This window comes from Schistocerca gregaria, chromosome 10, assembly GCF_023897955.1.
Source record: "Schistocerca gregaria isolate iqSchGreg1 chromosome 10, iqSchGreg1.2, whole genome shotgun sequence".
Lineage (NCBI taxonomy): Eukaryota > Metazoa > Arthropoda > Insecta > Orthoptera > Acrididae > Schistocerca > Schistocerca gregaria.
In genome coordinates, this window is record NC_064929.1 from 124,204,589 (window position 1) to 124,226,101 (window position 21,513).

The 21,513-nt window shown below is 45.5% G+C and overlaps 1 protein-coding gene across 1 annotated transcript in view; it reads left to right on the forward strand.

Annotated features, from left to right (window-relative positions):
- The window catches only part of LOC126293207 (C3 and PZP-like alpha-2-macroglobulin domain-containing protein 8), a 732,149-nt gene that overhangs the window by 617,992 nt on the left and 92,644 nt on the right, over positions 1-21,513 (forward strand). Inside the window, exons 14-15 of the mRNA XM_049986331.1 lie at positions 1,084-1,278; positions 8,921-9,193. Of these exons, the coding sequence (XP_049842288.1) occupies positions 1,084-1,278; positions 8,921-9,193 (468 nt within the window). The remainder of the gene's footprint in view (positions 1-1,083; positions 1,279-8,920; positions 9,194-21,513) is intronic.

Below are 21,513 nucleotides of genomic sequence, written 5' to 3' on the forward strand. Positions count from 1 at the left end.
AATATGGCTGGTTACAGTAGTTTGTTCTTTCAACTGATATTCATTATGGTCTGAATCAAACCCACTGCAATCATATTGGAACACTACATGGTATCATGTAAAGTGCAGACATGAAGTTTCTAACAACCCTACCACAACAATGGTCAAAATTTAATAATGATTATTGTGTTGCTCACGCTGCTAAATACTGCACTTCCGGGCAACAACAAAGTTATTATGTGGCAGGTATCATTAGAGCACAGTTAATAAAGTCATTTCATGTAATAATGAATAAACTAGGCACTCTTCTTTTCGTGTTTTCCACGCTGGTCTAGTTGTAAAATCATGGCTCAATCGTCAAAAATCTAGGTGGTGATGATTCCAAGCTCGGACGCAAAGAGGCCTAGATTTTATTCTGCTATATTCAAAAGTTATATAGATGTGTTTCTCTAAACCATTCTTGAAGACTAAACCTTTCAAAGTTAGCACAGTGGTGATGTAAAAAAGTAATCAGCATTCTGAATTTAAGTTACACTTCTTTCTTTTATTACTTTTGCTGCAATATCACGTAACACACAAAACATCACTTCACAGCACGAAACATACTTGAAAACATCTTTCTCACTGTTAAAGTTCACATTTTATAAACTGGCTACAATATGCATCTTTCCAACAGGACGTCCAAGACTTGACTCTCTAAAGGTCTGACTCTCTAACTAACTAATAATCGCTTACGTGCCCAAAAATCAAGAGTTACAAGTACGTCAAAGACCATAGTGACACAAGATAAAATACACATAAGAATAATATTATTGCAATACATATCGATGTATCAATGTACATTAATGAAATCTAATCTGAATGTTGTCTTGGAAATATGTCTACTACTTTACATAAACAGAGTAGAATATTGCTGGTATCGAGAGGTTGAGTTGAGTTGCCGTAATGGTTACGTAATTCAAGTACCATTACAAGTTAGACATAAAGAAGACAGGAATCGGGGGACCTTCACACAAGAGCCTCTCCTGCATTAGAAATGAGCATCTGGCGACCCTACCAGGAAACTCTGTATCTCACTTCTATGTTATTTCCTCTTTCGTGCAGTGGAAGTGTCTGGATATGGTGGAGACTCGTGCAGGGACACCGGAGGCGGCAACAGCTCGTCCCCAGCGCACAGTGGGGGCAGCACAGGCAGCAGAAGTGCTCTGTCTGCCTCTGTGACACGCTCAGCTAGCACGCTGGTGACGCCAGAGGGGCTCCGCCGGACGACCACCGACAGTGCCTACTTCTGTGCCAATGGTCAGTAACACATCGATCTCATGCTTTTTTTTCTGCTATTTTGATGTGATCAGACATGACTTGGGCTTGCTGTGCCTACCTCTTCATCTCAGAGTAGTTCTTGCACATTATATTCACTTTGGCTTGTTGTGCCTACCTCTTCATCTCAGAGTAGTACATTATATTCCCATGTACACTCCTGGAAATTGAAATAAGAACACCGTTAATTCATTGTCCCAGGAAGGGGAAACTTTATTGACACATTCCTGGGGTCAGATACATCACATGATCACACTGACAGAACCACAGGCACATAGACACAGGCAACAGAGCATGCACAATGTCGGCACTAGTACAGTGTATATCCACCTTTCGCAGCAATGCAGGCTGCTATTCTCCCATGGAGACGATCGTAGAGATGCTGGATGTAGTCCTGTGCAACGGCTTGCCATGCCATTTCCAACTGGCGCCTCAGTTGGACCAGCGTTCGTGCTGGACGTGCAGACCGCGTGAGACGACGCTTCATCCAGTCCCAAACATGCTCAATGGGGGACAGATCCGGAGATCTTGCTGGCCAGGGTAGTTGACTTACACCTTCTAGAGCACGTTGGGTGGCACGGGATACATGCGGACGTGCATTGTCCTGTTGGAACAGCAAGTTCCCTTGCCGGTCTAGGAATGGTAGAACGATGGGTTCTATGACGGTTTGGATGTACCGTGCACTATCCAGTGTCCCCTCGACGATCACCAGAGGTGTACGGCCAGTGTAGGAGATCGCTCCCCACACCATGATGCCGGGTGTTGGCCCTGTGTGCCTCGGTCGTATGCAGTCCTGATTGTAGCGCTTACCTGCACGGCGCCAAAGACGCATACGACCATCATTGGCACCAAGACAGAAGCGACTCTCATCGCTGAAGTCGACACGTCTCCATTCGTCCCTCCATTCACGCCTGTCGCGACACCACTGGAGGCGGGCTGCACGATGTTGGGGCGTGAGCGGAAGACGGCCTAACGGTATGCTGGACCGTAGCCCAGCTTCATGGAGACGGTTGCGAATGGTCCTCGCCGATACCCCAGGAGCAACAGTGTCCCTAATTTGCTGGGAAGTGGCGGTGCGGTCCCCTACTCCACTGCGTAGGATCCTACGGTCTTGGCGTGCATCCGTGCGTCGCTGCGGTCCGGTCCCAGGTCGACGGGCACGTGCACCTTCCGCCGACCACTGGCGACAACATCGATATACTGTGGAGACCTCACGCCCCACGTGTTGAGCAATTTGGCGGTACGTCCACCTGGTCTCCCGCATGCCCACTATACGCCCTCGCTCAAAGTCCGTCCACTGCACATACGGTTCACGTCCACGCTGTCGCGGCATGCTACCAGTGTTAAAGACTGTGATGGAGCTCCGTATGCCACGGCAAACTCGCTGACACTGACGGCGGCGGTGCACAAATGCTGCGCAGCTAGCGGCATGCGACGGCCAACACCGCGGTTCCTGGTGTGTCCGCTGTGCCGTGCGTGTGATCATTGCTTGTACAGCCCTCTCGCAGTGTCCGGAGCAAGTATGGTGGGTCTGACACACCGGTGTCAATGTGTTCTTTTTTCCATTTCCAGGAGTGTATTAGTCGCTTATGTCCTAATATTTCGCTTTCTCTACAGTTTTTGTCCTCATGCAGCTCATTTAGTACTAAAGAAGTTATTCTGTGATGTCTTAATGCATGTCCTATGATCTTGTCTCTTCTTCACTTCAGTGATTTCCATGTATTTCGTTCCTCTGCAGAGAACCACCTCACTTCTAATCATATCAGTCTAGCTTAAAATCCACATTTTTCTAAAGCAGTGTGTAGACCAGTAGAAGTGAAAGTCTCCATCCCTTCCATGCCTTTTAATCCGAATACATCGTTCATTGTCTATTACTGCCTCTTGGGTTTTGTACATACCACATAGCATTCGCCTTTCCCTTTAACTTACACCAACTTTTCTGAGAATTTCGAACATCTTCCATCATTTTTCATTGTCGAACGCTTTTGCCAGGTCGACAGATTCTGCACAAGTGTCTTGATTTTTCTTAATTCATGCTTCCATTAACAAGAACTGCCTCTCTAGGACCAATACCTTTCCTAAAGCCAAACTGATAGTCATCCAATAATTCCTTAGCTATCTGTTCTGTATATTATTCTTGTCAGGAAACTGATTGCATGAGAACTTGCCGACTGTTCGATAGGTCTCGCTCTACTACATACCAAACTGAAAAGGCGCTTTGATGTCACTTTCGCTAATGATTTTAGAAGTTCCAAATGATCCATATCTTCTGTCTTACTTGAGGACGAGTCTTCGAAACCTCTGTTATACTCTAACTATAATACTAGATCCCTCATTTCCTCCATACCGACTCCCATTTCCTCTTGTGTCACTTCAACAGACCTTTTCTCCCATTCATAGAGGTCTTCGATGTACTCTGTCATTCATCCAGTCCCTCGTCTGCATTTAAGAGTGGAATTTCTCTTGCGCTATTAATGTTGATGTCTTTTGTTTTCATTTCACCGAAGTCTACTTTGAATTTTGTATACAGGGTGGTCCATTGATCGTGACCGCGCCAAATATCTCACGAAATAAGCGTCAAACGAAAAAACTGCAAAGAACGAAACACGTCTAGCTTGAAGGGGGGAAACCAGATGACGCTACGGTTGGCCCGCTAGATGGCGCTGCCATAGGTCAAACGAATATCAATGGCGTTTTTTTAAAATAGGAACCCCCATTTTTATTACATATTTGTGTAGTATGTAAAGAAATATTTATGTTTTAGTTGGACCATTTTGTTTCGCTTTGTGATAGATTGCGCTGTAATAGTCACAAACATATGGCCCAAAATTTTAGATGAACACTTGGTAACAGTTAGGTTTTTCAGATTAAAATACAGGACGAAAATACGTTTGAACATTGTATTTCTGTTGTTCCAATGTGATACATGTACCTTTGTGAACTTATCGTTTCTGAGAACTATGCTGTTACAGCGTGATTGCCTGTAAATAACACATTACTTCAATAAATGATAAAAATGATGTCCGTCAACCTCAATGCATTTGGCAATACGTGTAATGACATTCCTCTCAACAGCGAGTAGTTCGCCTTCCGTAATGTTCGCACACGCATTGACAATACGCTGACGCTTGTCGTCAGGCGTTGTCGGTGGATCACGTTAGCAAATATCCTTCAACTTTCCCGACAGAAAGAAATCCGAAGACTTAAGGTCCCGTAAACATGCGGGCCATGGTATTGTGCTTCGACGACCAAGCCACCTGTCATGAAATATGCTATTCGATACCGCTTCAACCGCACCAAAGCTACGTGCCGGACATCCATCATGTTGGAAGTACATCGCCATTCTGTCATGCAGTGAAACATCTTGTAGTAACATCGGTAGAACATTATGTAGGAAATCGGCATACATTGCACCATTTAGATTGCCATCGATAAAGTGGGGGCCAATTATCCTTCCTCCCATAATGCCGCACCATACATTAACCCACCAAGGTCGCTGATGTTCCACTTGTCGCAGCCATCGTGGATTTTCCGTTGCCCAATAGTGCATATTATGCGGGTTTACGTTACCGTTGTTGGTCAATGACGCTTCGTCGCTAAATAGAACGCGTGCAAAAAATCTGTCATCATCCCGTAATTTCCCTTGTGCCCAGTGGCAAAACTGTACACGACGTTCAAAGTCGTCGCCATGCAATTCCTGTTGCATAGAAATATGGCACGGGTGCAGTCGATGTTGATATAGCATTCTCAACACTGACGTTTCTGAAATTCCCGATTCTTGCGCAATTTGTCTGCTACTGATGTGCTGATTAGCCGCGACAGCAACTGAAACACCTACTTGGGCATCGTCATTTGTTGCAGGTCGTGGTTGACTTTTCACATGTGGCTGAACGCTTCCTGGTTCCTTAAATAACGTAACTATCCGGCGAGCGGTCCGGACACTTGGATGATGTCGTCGAGGATACCGAGCAGCACTCATAGCACTCGCCCATTGGGCATTTTGATCACAATAGCGACGATGTCGACCTTTTCCGCAATTGGTAAACGGTCCATTTTAGCACGGGTAATGTATCACGAAGCAAATACCGTCCGCACTGGCGTAATGTTACGTGATACCACGTACTTATACATTTGCGACTATTACAGCACCATATATCACAAAGCGAAGAAAGTGGTCCAACTGAAACATTCATATTTCTGTACGTACTCTACGAATATGTAAAAAAATGGGGGTTCCTATTTTTAAAAAACGCAGTTGATAGCCGTTTGACCTGTGGCTGCGCTATCTAGCGGGCCAACAATAGCGCCATCTGGTTGCCCCTTGTAAGCTAGACGAGTTTCGTTCTTTGTAGTTTTTTCCTTTGACACTTATTTCGTGAGATATTTGGCCCGGTCACTACCAATGGACCACCCTGTATAACAAACTGAATAAATGTGGCATACAAAAATGGAAAACTGAGTTTATCAATTGCATATTGCATGTAATGAACAGACCAATACCTGCTGAATGAAACTCTGACAATGGATGACAGAGATGTAGAAAGGGCGACAGTTGCTCACCAATGATGTTGGAATAAGCATGTACACCTGCATGACTACTCTGCAGTGAAGCTGACACTTAAGTGCCTGGCAGAGGGTCTTGGAACCACTTCAGGCTTTCTATAGTAGTTCTGATTTCTTTTAGTTTATTGCAATGATCATTTCGCCTTATGTAGGTTGGCAACAATAAAATACACAACTGGTCATTAAAATTGCTACATCACGAAGATGACGTGTTCCAGACGCGAAATTTAGCCGACAGGAAGAAAATGCTCTGATATGCAAATGATTAGCTTTTCAGAACATTCACTCAAGGTTAGCGCCGGTGGCGACACCTACAACGTGCTGACTCGAGGAAAGTTACCAACCGATTTCTCATACACAAACAGCAGTTTACCGGCGTTGCCAGGTGAAACATTGTTGTGATGCCTCGTGTAATAAGGAGAAATGCGTAACATCACGTTTCCTACTTTGATAAAGGTCGGATTGTAGCCTATCGCGATTGCGGTTTATCGTATCGCGACATTGCTGTTCGTGTTGGTCGAGATCCAGAATATGGAATCGGTGAGTTCAGGAGGGTAATGCGGAACGCCGTGCTGGATCCCAATGGGTTCGTATCACTAGAAGTCGACATGACAGGCATCTTATCCACATGGCTGTAACGGAACGTGCAGCCACGTCCCGATCCCTGAGTCAACAGATGGGGACGTTTGCAAGACAACAACCACCTGCACGAACAGTTCGACGACTTTTTCAGCAGCACGGACTATCAGCTCAGAGACGGTGGCTGCAGTTACCCTTGACGCTGCATCACAGACAGGAGCACCTGCGATGATGTACTCAACGACGAACTTGGGTGTACCAATGGCAAAATGTATTTTTTTGGATCAATCCAGGATGTGTTTAGAGCACCATGATGGTCGCATCCATGTTTGGCGACTTCGCAGTGAACGCACATTGGAAGCATGTATTCGTCATCGCCATACTGGCGTATCACCCGGCGTGATAGTATGGGGTGCCATTGGTTACACGTCTCGGTCACTTCTTGTTCGCGCTGAACAGTGGAAGTTCCATTTCAGATGTGTTACGACCCGTGGCTCTACGCTTCATTCGATCCCAGCGAAACCCTACATTTCAGCAGGATAATGCACGACCGCGTGTAGCAGGTCCTGTACGGGCCTTTCTGGATATATAAAATGACAGCTGCCCCGGCGGGCACATTCTCCAGATCTCACACCAACTGTAAAGGTCCTGTCAATGGTGGCCGAGCAACTGGCTCGTCACAATACGCCTGTCACTACTCTTGATGAACTGTGGTATCGTGTTGGAGCTGCATGGGCAGCTGTACCTGTACACGCCATCCAAGCTCTGATTGACTCAATGCCCAGGTGTATCAAGACCGTTATTACGGCCAAAGGTGGTTGTTCTGGACACTGATTTCTCAGGATGTATGCACCTAATTTGCGTGAAAATATAATGACATGTCGGTTCTAGTATAATACACTCCTGGAAATTGAAATAAGAACACCGTGAATTCCTTGTCCCAGGAAGGGGAAACTTTATTGACACATTCCTGGGGTCAGATACATCACATGATCACACTGACCGAACCACAGGCACATAGACACAGGCAACAGAGCATGCACAATGTCGGCACTAGTACAGTGTATATCCACCTTTCGCAGCAATGCAGGCTGCTATTCTCCCATGGAGACGATCGTAGAGATGCTGGATGTAGTCCTGTGGAACGGCTTGCCATGCCATTTCCACCTGGCGCCTCAGTTGGACCAGCGTTCGTGCTGGACGTGCAGACCGCGTGAGACGACGCTTCATCCAGTCCCAAACATGCTCAATGGGGGACAGATCCGGAGATCTTGCTGGCCAGGGTAGTTGACTTACACCTTCTAGAGCACGTTGGGTGGCACGGGATACATGCGGACGTGCATTGTCCTGTTGGAACAGCAAGTTCCCTTGCCAGTCTAGGAATGGTAGAACGATGGGTTCGATGACGGTTTGGATGTACCGTGCACTATTCAGTGTCCCCTCGACGATCACCAGAGGTGTACGGCCAGTGTAGGAGATCGCTCCCCACACCATGATGCCGGGTGTTGGCCCTGTGTGCCTCGGTCGTATGCAGTCCTGATTGTGGCGCTCACCTGCACGGCGCCAAACACGCATACGACCATCATTGGCACCAAGGCAGACGCGACTCTCATCGCTGAAGACGACACGTCTACATTCGTCTCTCCATTCACGCCTGTCGCGACACCACAGGAGGCGGGCTGCACGATGTTGGGACGTGAGCGGAAGACGGCCTAACGGTGTGCGGGACCATAGCCCAGCTTCATGGAGACGGTTGCGAATGGTCCTCGCCGATACCCCAGGAGCAACAGTGTCCCTAATTTGCTAGGAAGTGGCGGTGCGGTCCCCTACGGTCTTGGCGTGCATCCATGCGTCGCTGCGGTCCAGTCCCAGGTCGACGGGCACGTGCACCTTCCGCCGACCACTTGCGACAACATCGATGTACTGTGGAGACCTCACGCCCCACGTGTTGAGCAATCAGCGGTACGTCCACCCGGCCTCCCGCATGCCCACTATACGCCCTCGCTCAAAGTCTGTCAACTGCACATACGGTTCACGTCCACGCTGTCGCGGCATGCTACCAGTGTTAAAGACTGCGATGGAGCTCCGTATGCCACGGCAAACTGGCTGACACTGACGGCGGCGGTGCACAAATGCTGCGCAGCTAGCGCCATTCGACGGCCAACACCGCGGTTCCTGGTGTGTCCGCTGTGCCGTGCGTGTGATTATTGCTTGTACAGCCCTCTCGCAGTGTCCGGAGCAAGTATGGTGGGTCTGACACACCGGTGTCAATGTGTTCTTTTTTCCATTTCCAGGAGTGTATATTTGTCCAATTAATACCCGTTTATCATCAGCATTTCTTCTTGGTGTAGCAAATTTAATGGCCAGAAGTGTACTTTTCATCCAGAAGAGTGGTTCATATTTACAGTAACCTGAATCGGTGTTGTCATATAACGGACACATGTCAACAGCTGGTACTCACGTGCACCACGCCCTCTTTCAGAGAAACTGGTGGTGTCTACTCCGGAGGACTTCCAGCCAGAGTGGCTGCCGGCTCCACGAAACCGCGCTGGCGTCGTGCTGGAGGTGCGGGCGGCGGCGCCGGGGGCGGACCGGGACCGTGGGGGCGGTGCCGGGGGCGCAGTTGGCAGTGGGGGTGGAGACACGCCCCCGCAGCCGGCGGCCGTGGTGCTGCTGTCCTCTGGCAGAGGCGCCGGGCCCGACTCCTACCTACTGGCGCTGGGAGACGTCTCGTGGCTCACCAGGGGCCCGCACGGTATGTGACGTGGCACACTGCACTGCTCCAGCACAGCACAGCACAGCTACATTGTTTCCCATAGCACGTGATGTTGATAGTATAGGGGCCATTTACGTGGGGACTTTAGGATGTACACTCATGTTCAGAAAAAATACCGTAAATGAAACAACAAGTTCACTGTTACCAGTCACCGTTTTACTTATTTCCACGACGCGTTTCGAAGGCTTAAACCTCCATCATCGGGTGGATCTACATTAGTTACTATTACATTTGTGTGTGTGTGTTGTGCTACGATTTTTGGAGGAACTTGTGGCACTGCCTAGTGGAGAAACAAGACAATATTTCAGAACATGGTTTAGGATTATTTTTTGCAAAAAATTAAACTGATATCTGATGGTAAACATTAAATAAGTAAACTAGAGTACCTCCAGTGGTCACAGGTTCCTTTTGCTGTCGTAACACATCACATGTATACTGCCACATTTGTAAACAAATATGGCGTCTGGAATCAGCTGCGTGCAAGGTTCCTTCAGCAGACGAACGCTGCGCCTGCGCTGTTGTGCTTAGCGGGGTACGCTCAATTGGGAAGGTTGTGTACGCGCTGACTACGCGGAACTATGTACACAATAGGACCACATATGATTCTTTACAGTCCAGTGTAGAAACCTGATGGTACAGAACGAAGGCTCCATCTTTATTAATGACACCAATATTAGTCTGAAAATATTATAACAATGATAACTTTAATCACTCTCTTTCAAACTCTGAAGGTAGCACGTGTAAAATACAGGGACCGAAAGGCTATTTACAATTTGTACAGCAACCAGATGGCAATTATAACAGTCGAGGGACATCAAAGGGAAGCAGTGGTTGGGAAGGGAGTAAGACAGGGTTGTAGCCTCTCCCCTATGTTATTCAATCTGTATATTGAGCAAGATGTAAAGGAAACTTTTGTGTTGGCAGAAGAGCCAACACCGTGTTACGAATGGAGGCCGAAATGCACGCGTTTTGACTCACGCAGGCTGGCGTATGGAGGCAAGAACTATACTGACGTGAGGTCTGGAACATGACAAGGTATGAGAATTCAGAAAGCGGACGAAATAGTTTGATACTGAACTTTAATCCATTAATTATGAACGTCGCTCTTGACGGTACATGATTCACAATCTTATCTGTTCAGAATACATTCTTGAAGTCATTATAGTAACTGAATATGGCGCCTTGCTAGGTAGTAGCAAATATCGTAGCTGTCGTCTTGGCAAATGAGAGTGTATGTAGGCAGTGAACCATCGCTAACAAAGTCGGCTGTATAACTGGGGCGAGTGCTAGGGAGTCTCTCTAGATCTGCCGTGTGGCGGCGCTCGGTCTGCAATCACTGATAGTGGCGACACGCGGGTCCAACGTATACTAACGGACCGCGGCCGATTTAAAGACTACCACCCAGCAAGTGTAGTGTCTGGCGGTGACACCACATAAACAAAAGAAAAATTCGGAGTAGGTATTAAAATCCATGGTGAAGAAATAGAAACTTTGAGGTTCGTCGATGACATTGTAATTCTCTCAGAGACGGCAAAAGACTCGGAAGAGCAGTTGAATGGAACGGACAGCGTCTTGGAAGGAGGATATAAGATGAACATCAACAAAAGCAAAACGAGGATAATCGAATGTTGCCGAATGAAGTCGGGTGGTGCTGAGGAAATTAGATTAGGAAATCAGTGGTAAATGAGCTTCGCTATTTGAGGAGCAAAATAACTGATGATGGTCGAAGTAGAGAGGATATAAAATGTAGATTGGCAATCGCAAGCAAAGCGTTTCTGAAGGAGAGAAATTTGTTAACATTGAGTATGGAGTTAAGCGTCAGGTAGTCGATTCTGAAAGTATTTGTATGGAGTGTAGCCATGTATGGAAGTGAAACACGGACGATAAATAATTGGGACAAGAGAATAGAAGCTTTCGAAATGTGGTGGTACAGAAGAATGCTGAAGATTGGATGGGTAGCTCACATAACTAATGAGGAGGTATTGAATAGGATTGGGGAGAACAGGAGTCTGTGACACAACTTGACTAGAAGAAGGGATCGGTTGGGAGGACATGTTCTGAGGCATCAAGGAATCACCGATTTAATACTGGAGGGCAGCGTGGAGGGTCAAAATCGTAGAGGGAGACCAACAGATGAATACACTAAGCATATTCAGAAGGGTGTAGATTGCAGTAGGTACTGGGAGATGAAGAAGCTTGCACAGGACAGAGTAGCATGGAGAGCTGCATCAAACCAGCCTCAGGACTGAAGACCACAACAACAACAACAACTTCATTGACTTACCTATTATCATACAAATCTTTGCCGCAGGATTCGTAGTTATTGCCACACTGGTAATATCAGTTCCCGTCAGATCACGGAATTTAAGCGCTGTCGGGCTGGGCTAGCACTTAGATGGGTGACCATCCGATCTGCCGAGCGCCGTTTGGAAGCGGGGTGCACTCAGCCCTTGTGAGGCAAACTGAGGAGCTACTTGGTTGAGAAGTAGCGGCTCCTGTCTCGTCAACTGAGTTAGGGTCGGGAGAGCGGTGTGCTGACCACATGCCCCTCCACATCCACATCCAGTGACCCCTTGTGGCCTGAGGATGACTCGGCGGCCGGTCGGTGACCGTTGAGTCTTCCAAGGCCTGTTCGGATTGAGTTTAGTTTAGTTAGTTATTGGTCGATTTGGGGGAGCGGACCAAACAGAGAGGTCTTCGGTCCCATCAGATTACAGAGGGATGAGAAGGAACCGTCCCCACATTTCCTGAAAAGGGAACCTCCCCATCGCACCCCTCCCAGATTTAGTTACAAGTTGGCTCAGTGGATACGCTTTGAACAACTGAACACAGATCAATGAAGAAAACAGGAAGAATTGTGTGTAAGTGTGAAAAAAAATAAGCAAAATATACAAACTGAATAGTCCATGTGCAGGATAGTCAACATCAAGGATACCGTGAGCTCAGGAGCGCCCTGGTCGCGTGGTTAGCTTGAGCAGCTGCGGAACGAGAGGTCCTTGGTTCAAGTCTTCCTTCGTATAAAAAGTTTACTTTTTTATTTTATGATCTGTCCGTTAGTTCATTGTCGTCTCTGTTCACTGTAATAAGTTTAAGTGTCTGTGTTTTGCGACCGCACCGCAAAACCGTGCGATTAGTAGACGAAAGGACGTGCCTCTCCAATGGGAACCGAAAACATTTGATCGCAAGGTCATAGGTCAACCGATTCCTCCACAGGAAACACGTCTGATATATTCTACGCATTAGGAGTGATTTAAAATGGAATGATCATATAAAGTTGATCGTCGGTAAAGCAGATGCCAGACTGAGATTCATTGGAAGAATCCTAAGGAAATGCAATCCGACAACAAAGGAAGTAGGTTACAGTACGTTTGTTCGCCCAATGCTTGAATACTGCTCAGCAGTGTGGGATCCGCACCAGGTAGGGTTGATAGAAGAGATAGAGAAGATCCAACGGAGACCAGCGCGCTTCGTTACAGGATCATTTAGTAATTGCGAAAGCGTTACGGAGATGATAGATAAACTCCAGTGGAAGACTCTGCAGGAGAGACGCTCAGTAGCAAGGTACGGGCTTTTGTTAAAGTTTCGAGAACATACCTTCACCGAAGAGTCAAGCAGTATATTGCTCCCTCCTACGTATATCTCGCGAAGAGACCATGAGGATAAAATCAGAGAGATTAAAGCCCACACAGAAGCATACCGACAATCCTTCTTTCCACGTACAATACGAGACTGGAATAGAAGGGAGAACCGATAGAGGTACTCAGGGTACCCTCCGCCACACACCGTCAGGTGGCTTGCGGAGTATGGATGTAGATGTAGATGTAGATTCTATACGACACTGATGACGGCATGTGCGTTACATGACAGGAATATTTTGTCGATCCACCTAACTTGTACACTTGGCGAAGGGGTAAAAAGATTCTTCTACCTTGCCCGATTTAGGTTTTCTTGTGGATGTGACAATCACTCCCAAAAAAAAGTGATGAAACATAAGAGTTTATCACATCAACTGCAACAAGTTTTCCCTGTGCTCTGTTAAAATATATGTTATTAACGTTTTGAAATTTTTCCATTTAGGTGTAGCGACCCCAAACTACGGCGCAGTTACCTCGCATCGGACGGACGGACAGATAATAATTGTCTGAAAATAAGAAATTAAACTTTTTACTCGAGGGAAGTCTTGAACAAGAACCTCTCCTTCCGCAGCTGCTCACGCTAACCACGGGACAACGGCGATCCTGAGTTCACCCTATACCTGATGTCGCAAATCTTGCGCATGGACTACTCAGTTTGTATATTTTGCTTATTTTTTTCATAGTTCCACACAACTTCTTCCTGTTTTCTCGATTGATCTGTGTTCAGTTTTTCAAGGCCTATCCACTGTGCCAACTTACAACTAAATCCGAGATGAGTGCGTTGGGGAGGTTCCCTTGTGAGTAGTTACTGTAGAGTTGATTGTTATTTATGTTAAAATAAGCGCTACATACGTTTTCCTCTGGAACAGAAATTAATTTCTAAATCTTACACCAACGCTAAGTACTAAGAGAAGTAACACGTCATTCCCATTTAGGATAATACCAAAGTGCATAATGAAAGTAACTGGCTGGCTGCAAAATTTAAAAACTGTATAACTGGTTCCTGAATGGCTTCAAGTGACATCGCATCCCTACTGAATCAGTGAATGCAGTGCCAACCCATTCTCGTCACGCTCGTGGAGTGTGAATGTGGAAAGTAGCGGTGGTAATGGCTAGAAATCCTGTATTCAGTTTTCCCTCCGTACTCGGTGCTGAAGTGAAGTGATCCTTGTGTGGGCCCACAAGCCTCACCTGCTAGCAGGTATTTACACTTCCGTCGTTGGCTCGTAAGTGTCGTCTAACTCAGCACTTTCAGACTTGTTTGTTTCTGCCACAGCAAGAATCTCGCCTGCTAGTACTCACTCCGCTTCAGGCCACGAGTGGCCTACCGGGACCATCCGACCGCCGTGTCATCCTCAGTGGAGGATGCTGATGGGAAGGGCGTGGGGTCAGCACATCGCTCTCCCAGTCGTTATGATGGTATTCTTGACCGAAGCCGCTACTATTCGGTCGAGTAGCTCCTCAATTGGCTTCACGAGGCTGAGTGCACCCCGAAAAATGGCAACAGCGCATGGCGGCCTCGATGGTCACCCATCCAAGCCCGACAGCGCTTAACTTCATAGATCTCACAGGAACCGGTGTATCTACTGCGGCAAGGCCGATGCCCTCGCACTGCTAGAAGTAGCAGATATTGTGAGTACTGTTCAGTAAAAATTTATCAATAACATAAACAAACTCCTTCTCTCGTGCATTTCGTTATTACTAATCAGTTGCGTTGTGACGCTGGGAGGAAGCCAGGGGACGTCTCCCACTCCATGACACTATTCCAAGGCAGCCCTATTGAAAGGCTTGCATGTAGGCACACATGAGAAAGCACACACTCTGTATAATATAGCACTATGGACCAATAGTACCGCTTGTATCAGGAATGTAAACCGAACGCTCTACCCTAGTGAGATCTCTGAGGCAACGCTTCAGCCCCTCCGAAAACCCAACACCTGGCGAGATTTCTATCTTCCTGAATGTTTTCTTTGAACAATACAGTATATTGGCAGATAGCTGTCAGGCTAAACTGGCTGCAGTGCGGGGGTTGTGGAATGTTTTTTTTTTGCGCATATACGAGGGGTATCAAAAATAGGAATAACATCGCCGTGGGCGGAGCTTGTGTGGTACGCATTTCTGCTGCTAGTTCAGTTGCCAGTTCAGTGCCGCCTGTGTTGTCGACCTGACTTGTTCTGTGCATCTGCAGTGATTGTTTTTGCTAGCGCTGTTTTGCTCTTTGCTCTTCTTTCGTTTTTTATGCCGGCAAGTTTAAATGAACAAGGTGCAGCTGTGAAATGTTGTTTTCTACTCAGTAAAAATGCTGCAGAAACTGTTTTAATTTGGAAAACAGCTTACCAAGATGATGCTGTGGGAAAAACTCAAGTGTACGAGTCGTTTGCTAGATTTAAAAATGGCGACACGTCGATTGATGACAAACCTCATTCCAGTCATCCATCAACTGCCCGAATCGACGATAACATTGAACAAATTTGAGAGCTTGTCCGCACCGACAGTCGTAACACAACTAATCAACCGTTAAAGATTAGTGGGTTGTCTTAGAGCTAGGTTCAGCGAATTGTAGCAGAAGACAGGAGGCTGTTTCTTCCACCATGACAATGCACCTGTACACACAGCCATCTCTGTTAGACAATCTGTGGCTGAAAATGGCACACTTCCTCTGGCCCACGCACCTTACTCGCCTGACTTGGATCTGTACGTCTTTTTCTCATTTCTGCACATAAAAGTGGCCATGAAAAGACACCGATCTGACAATATTGAAGAAGTCAAGAAAAAACGAGGAAGGAGCTGTCATCCATTTCTAAAGACGACTACTAAAAATGTTTCGAACAGTGGAAGCACCATTGGGACCATTGTAATGGAGAGTATTTTCAAGAGGATAAGGTTGTTTTGTAAACAGTCTGAAAATACATAGTTTTAAAAAAAAATAATTCAGGTTTTTCTTGGGTATCCCCTCATAATGTTGATTCCTTACATGTTCCATGGATCATTTGGACGATTCTTTTATCTAAACGATCTGGAACGAGTCAGTTTACAGGAGATGCATACCTGGTTAGTGTTAATATCAATCAACACACTATTTATTTTTAGTCCTACTCATGCAAGTATGCTTTTTTGTGATACACATGATGAGGTAAATGTTCGCAGAAACCCATATCATATGGAAACTGAGACCGATACAGAGATTCTAAAATTAGAAGTGGATTCAGGGATCTACTATATTGCAGAAACACCGCTTTTTTATCAGTCCAATTTTCGTAGCATATAGCCGATTTTTTTTTCCTTTTATTCCCCCTGTACACTAGTCAACACCTGTTGGGAGAAATAATGCCCACATTATGAGGGTGTCTCTCGAAACGCTATCTCAACGCATCTGTAAAACGCCTGGGATTTTTGGACGTTCATGGGCAACATTCAACACACCTTCTTAACCCAGTCTCTACATAAACAATGTTCAGATCATCGGGTTGTTTCCCGAAATGGTTTGTTGATACGTGTGGGCGACAGAAAAAGGTTGAACGCTGTCAGTTACAGGTTTTACTGTTGTTCATTCTTATATATTAGATACATGTAATAAAAATTACCCTGAGACCTTACGGGAGGGTACAAATGGTTCAAATGGCTCTGAGCACTATGGGACTTAACTTCTAAGTTCAGCAGTCCCATAGAACTTAGAACTACTTAAACCTAATTGACCTAAGGACATTACATACATCCATGCTTGAGGCAGTATTCGAGCCTGCGACCGTAGCGGTCACGCGGTTCCAGACTGTAGCGCCTTCTGGCCGGCCAGAAGGGTACATATGAGACCTTGGAACATGTGTCAGAACTCGTGACAACACGAAGTGGAAAAAATGCGCTTTGGTGGTAGGCCATTCATCACGAAGGACGGTCGGCGCAGCGCGTGATAAATCAGCTGCCCCCCCCCCCCCTCCCCTCAAATGCGCCCTCCTAGGTGAGCGATCATCCACCAGTGGCGCAGAGGGTGGACAGCGGTTAGCGGCGATGAGCGATGAGATGGCCTCAGGGGCGTATCTTCCCCCTCCCTATCCCCTCCCCCCCACCACTTTTCTGTGTCCTGTCTGGGTTTTGAAACATCCAGCAGGGCAAAACTGCTCTACAGGAATCAACCGGAATTTGCGATGCCAGAGGTCAACTTTAACAAGTACCGCAAAGGTGATGGCTGCTGTGACGTCACATCATGGGCCGTATTTAAGTTAAACATCTTTATACAGCCATTGGATGTCATTTTTCGTTGGATGTCGTAATTTTGAGAGAATTTTGTTTTTAACTCTGCTGTGTAGGACAGACAACATACGATGTCTTCTGTTCAGCAGGAATTCTGATACTCCGTCAATTTACCAGTTTTTTCCTTTACAATCGCTGTCTGACGTCAGAAATCTAGTGTTCGCAGTCACCGATGAATATATACCAAGAAATCCCACATACATAAGCTTGTATCAAAAACTTTAGATCAATTCTTTGACAGTGTAGCAGCACTAAACTTCTAACAAAGGTCTTTGATAATTAGAGTGAGGTCATTGTTTACATGTTGCTTCGCTGTCTTTAGTGCATCTTATAAAATGACAAATTATGGTGTGTAACTACCACCACAGTGATCGTTGCAAAGTATGGAAAATACGAAATTCTTCTATGTTTGTTTCTGTGGCCATCTTTCGCAGCAGCTGTTAACATCTGTTATTATACACTCCTGGAAATAGAAAAAAGAACACATTGACACCGGTGTGTGAGACCCACCATACTTGCTCCGGACACTACGAGAGGGCTGTACAAGCAATGATCACACGCACGGCACAGCGGACACACTAGGAACCGCGGTGTTGGCCGTCGAATGGCGCTAGCTGCGCAGCATTTGTGCACCGCCGCCGTCAGTGTCAGCCAGTTTGCCGTGGTATACGGAGCTCCATCGCAGTCTTTAACACTGGTAGCATGCCGCGACAGCGTGGACGTGAACCGTATGTGCAGTTGACGGACTTTGAACGAGGGCGTATAGTGGGCATGCGGGAAGCCGGGTGGACGTACCGCCGAATTGCTCAACACGTGGGGCGTGAGGTCTTCAGTCTGGATCCGTGCAACCGCTACGGTCGCAGGTTCGAATCCTGCCTCGAGTATGGATGTGTGTGATGTCCTTAGATTAGTTAGGTTTAAGTAGTTCTAGGGGCTGATGACCTCAGACGTTAAGTCCTTTAGTGCTCAGAGCCGATTGAACCATTTTTATAAATTGGATACACACGTTTGTACATTTTTTGGTTGTTTTAGGTTAAAAACTGCGTGTTCTTTATAAAGTTGGTCTGCAAGGTACTTAAGGTGTTTATTTATATAATCTGCTCCTTCCTTTGTTGATAGCAGTGGTTGGTTTCGACTGTCTTCATTTCACATCTGCATTTGACAGTTTTAGTCATTTTGGGTTATTTTCATTCGCTGCATTATTTATAATTGAGTTTCTTAACTGTTTTTCATTCATCACTGCGACAGTGTTTGTGTCTATTCCTTTGTTTTCGTTCACGTTGTGAGTGCTGCCAACCTATGAAATTGTTTTGTATGTGTGTATATATGAGAGAGTTAGTGAAATTATCTTGTATGTGAGGAGAGAAGCGAGAATATTTATTTCTTTTTTTTTTTTGCAAGAGGTGGGGTGCAAAGACAGAGATGGCCTGGACAGTGATTATGGGACAGATCTGGGAGGAAATGGTAGCGGTAAATGGAGCCTGTGGTTATACTGTATTTGTATTTTTAATGTTATATTAAAGGGTGAATAAGTTTAAAGAGTGGTTTGCAAGTGAATCTGATCATTTCTGAATTGTTTCTTTTCTGTTATTGTTTTTTTTTTGATGTGGTAGTTTTCTTGTAAGGTGAGGAAGTGTTTTTTGTTGTTGTTTATCCTCATGTTTTCCATCTCTGTGTCTCTGGTTGTAATTTTTTGTTGATGTTGGTGTAAGTGTCCTGCAAAAGTTGAATGATTTGTACTATACTTCCATGCTCTTACATGTTCTTTGTATCTCATATGAAATGTCCTCCTGGTTTGATCTATGTATTTTTCATGACATGTATTGCATTTCAGTTGGTATATTCCTGATTTCTGACGCAGATCAGTTTTTCCTATTGTTTTTGGGGAGTATTTTTGATTTGAGTTGTTGGTTTGGTGTGCTATTTTTATGCCTCCTTTTTTGAAGGTATTGGATATTTAGTGGGTGTATTTGTGGTTGTATGTCATTGTGTACCATCTTTTACTTTCTGTTTCTTTCACACTTTGTGTTGTTTCTATTCTTGTATTTTGTTTATTTGTTTACGTGTGATTTTGGCCTTGTGTTGGTGACAGTTGGGTGTTTGTTCCTTTCTGTCTCTTGATTTTCTTGTTCAGCTTTGGTCCATTGTTTGTGGCTATTTGTATTATAGTATTCATTTATTTCTTGTAATTGTCTGTATCTGATGGCACTGTGTTTAATTCTGTGGAGCATATATCTAACTGCAGCCTGCTTTTGAGAATTGGGGTGTTGCGATGCCTCATGTATAATTGTGTCTGTTTTTGTCGGTCTTTGGTATATAGCAAATGTTTTTTGGTTGTTTTGAATCTTTATGGTGATTTTTGCTCTTTCTCTATTGTAAAATGTATCTTATCTTGAACAGAATTTATATGTGTGTCTAACCGGTCAGTTTTATTGTTTGGTTCATCTACCAGGCACAAGACGTCATCCATATATCTTAACACTTCGATCTTCTTCATTCGCTGTCTGAGGTTTCGCCCACTGTCGTTTCCATTTCTGTGTTTCCCAGAAATGGGCTCGCCGCTGATAATATGCTGTTTTTTCACTGTTTAGTATCCGTTCCTGAACAACTATGACAAAAAATTTAACGATTGTGTAATAGCTCCAGTGAAGTAGTTTGGTGAAATGTGTTTCGCAAAATCTTTGACAAAGCGTGCGTTTGTCTCGGCCAGCTGTTAGCACCACATTGCTGACGTCACACAGACGTGCAGTTAGACCTGTGTTTATTGTAGGCCTTGCAGGCGATATTCTAAACTGCATGTTGTACTAGAATATAAGTTTCCAGGTACACTTAGTTGTCTCTCTCTCTCTCTCTCTCTCTCTGTATGTGTGTGTGTGTGTGTGTGTGTGTGTTTGTGTGTGTGTGTGTGTGTGTGTATTCGCAACGCAGTTTGGGCGTTGTATGTATATACGAGGGTATTTCGGAAAGTAAAGATACACCGTACGCGAGAGGAACAGAAGAGTTTTGGCGAGCAAGTTGGCAACACTGGCGTTAACCTTCAGCCGTTAGGTTCCTCGTCGCGGTCGTTCGGCAGTTGAACGTTGCTTCTGGTTGGAGTAGGTCGTGTTTCAAATGGCTGTCCCAAGTCAGAATCCCACCAAATGCAAAGTCTGTTCCGCTCTACGTTTTCTTCATGCAAAAGGTCAGCGACCAGCGGATATTCAGAAGGAAATTGTTTCTGTTTATGGGAACACTATGAATCGACAAGATGTAACGAAATGGTGTCGTCATTTTTCTGAAGGCGGGACCGGTGTTCATGACGACCAAAGAACAGTTTGGCCATCTGTGATCTCTGATGGCCTCCTTCGGGAACTGAGGAAGCAGTGACGTTGTGACTGTCAAGTTAGGGTACAGGAAATTGTGTGCGCGCTTTCTTCCAAAAGTGTTAACGTAAGAACACAAAAAGAAAAGGATGGGCCTTGCACTCGACTTCCTCACACGCTATGCTGAAGCAGGTGATGAGTTCCTTGATCACATTGTGACAGGTGACGAGATGTGGGTTTATAACCATACACCTGAATCCAAGCAATAATCAATGCAATGACGCCATTCGAATTCACCAAAAGCCAATAAATGGAAAACGTCGATATCGGCGAAGAAATTCATGGCTTCTGTTTTTTGGGACAGATAAGGCATTCTTCTGTTGGAATTTATGCCTCCTGGAACGACAATTAATGCTGCTGCATATTCTCAGACTTTGAGAAACGTCTGCGCAGGGCAATTCGAAACAAACGCACGGGAATGCTGACAAGCAGAGCCCGCTTGCTTCGTGACAACGCTCGGCCTCACACAGCGCTCGTAAGCAAAGCACTACTCAAACAATTCAAATGGGACGTATGGGGACGATCCGCCTTACAGCCCGGATCTTGCACCCATCGACTTCCATGTCGTTACCTGTCTTGGTGGAAAATCATTCCAAGACGGTGAAGAGATCAAAGGTGAAGTTGACATGTGGTTCCGACAACAGGCGGCAACCTTCTATGACCGTGGGATACAAAAGCTTGTGCACCGACTTAACAAATGTTTGGATAACGGGGGTGATTATGTCTAAAATCCAGTTAATAAGATGTAACTGACTTTTCTAAATAAATATTCTATTTAAGGACTGCGAGCCATTGTATCTTTACTTTTCGAAATGCCCTCGTTAGTCGACAGGAAACAATCAATTAAAATGTTGTGCCTGATGCTGCAGTTCTCATGCATATACAGCGACCATGTTATGAGTGATTAACTTTTCTCCTTTCAGGAAATGGATTCACTAATTGTGGATACATACTACCGTCAGCGACATGTGACAAATGAATATATGAGCCACAGTAGGAATCGAACCCAAATTTGCCATTTCTCACCTTCACAACAATGACTATGCAAACGCGC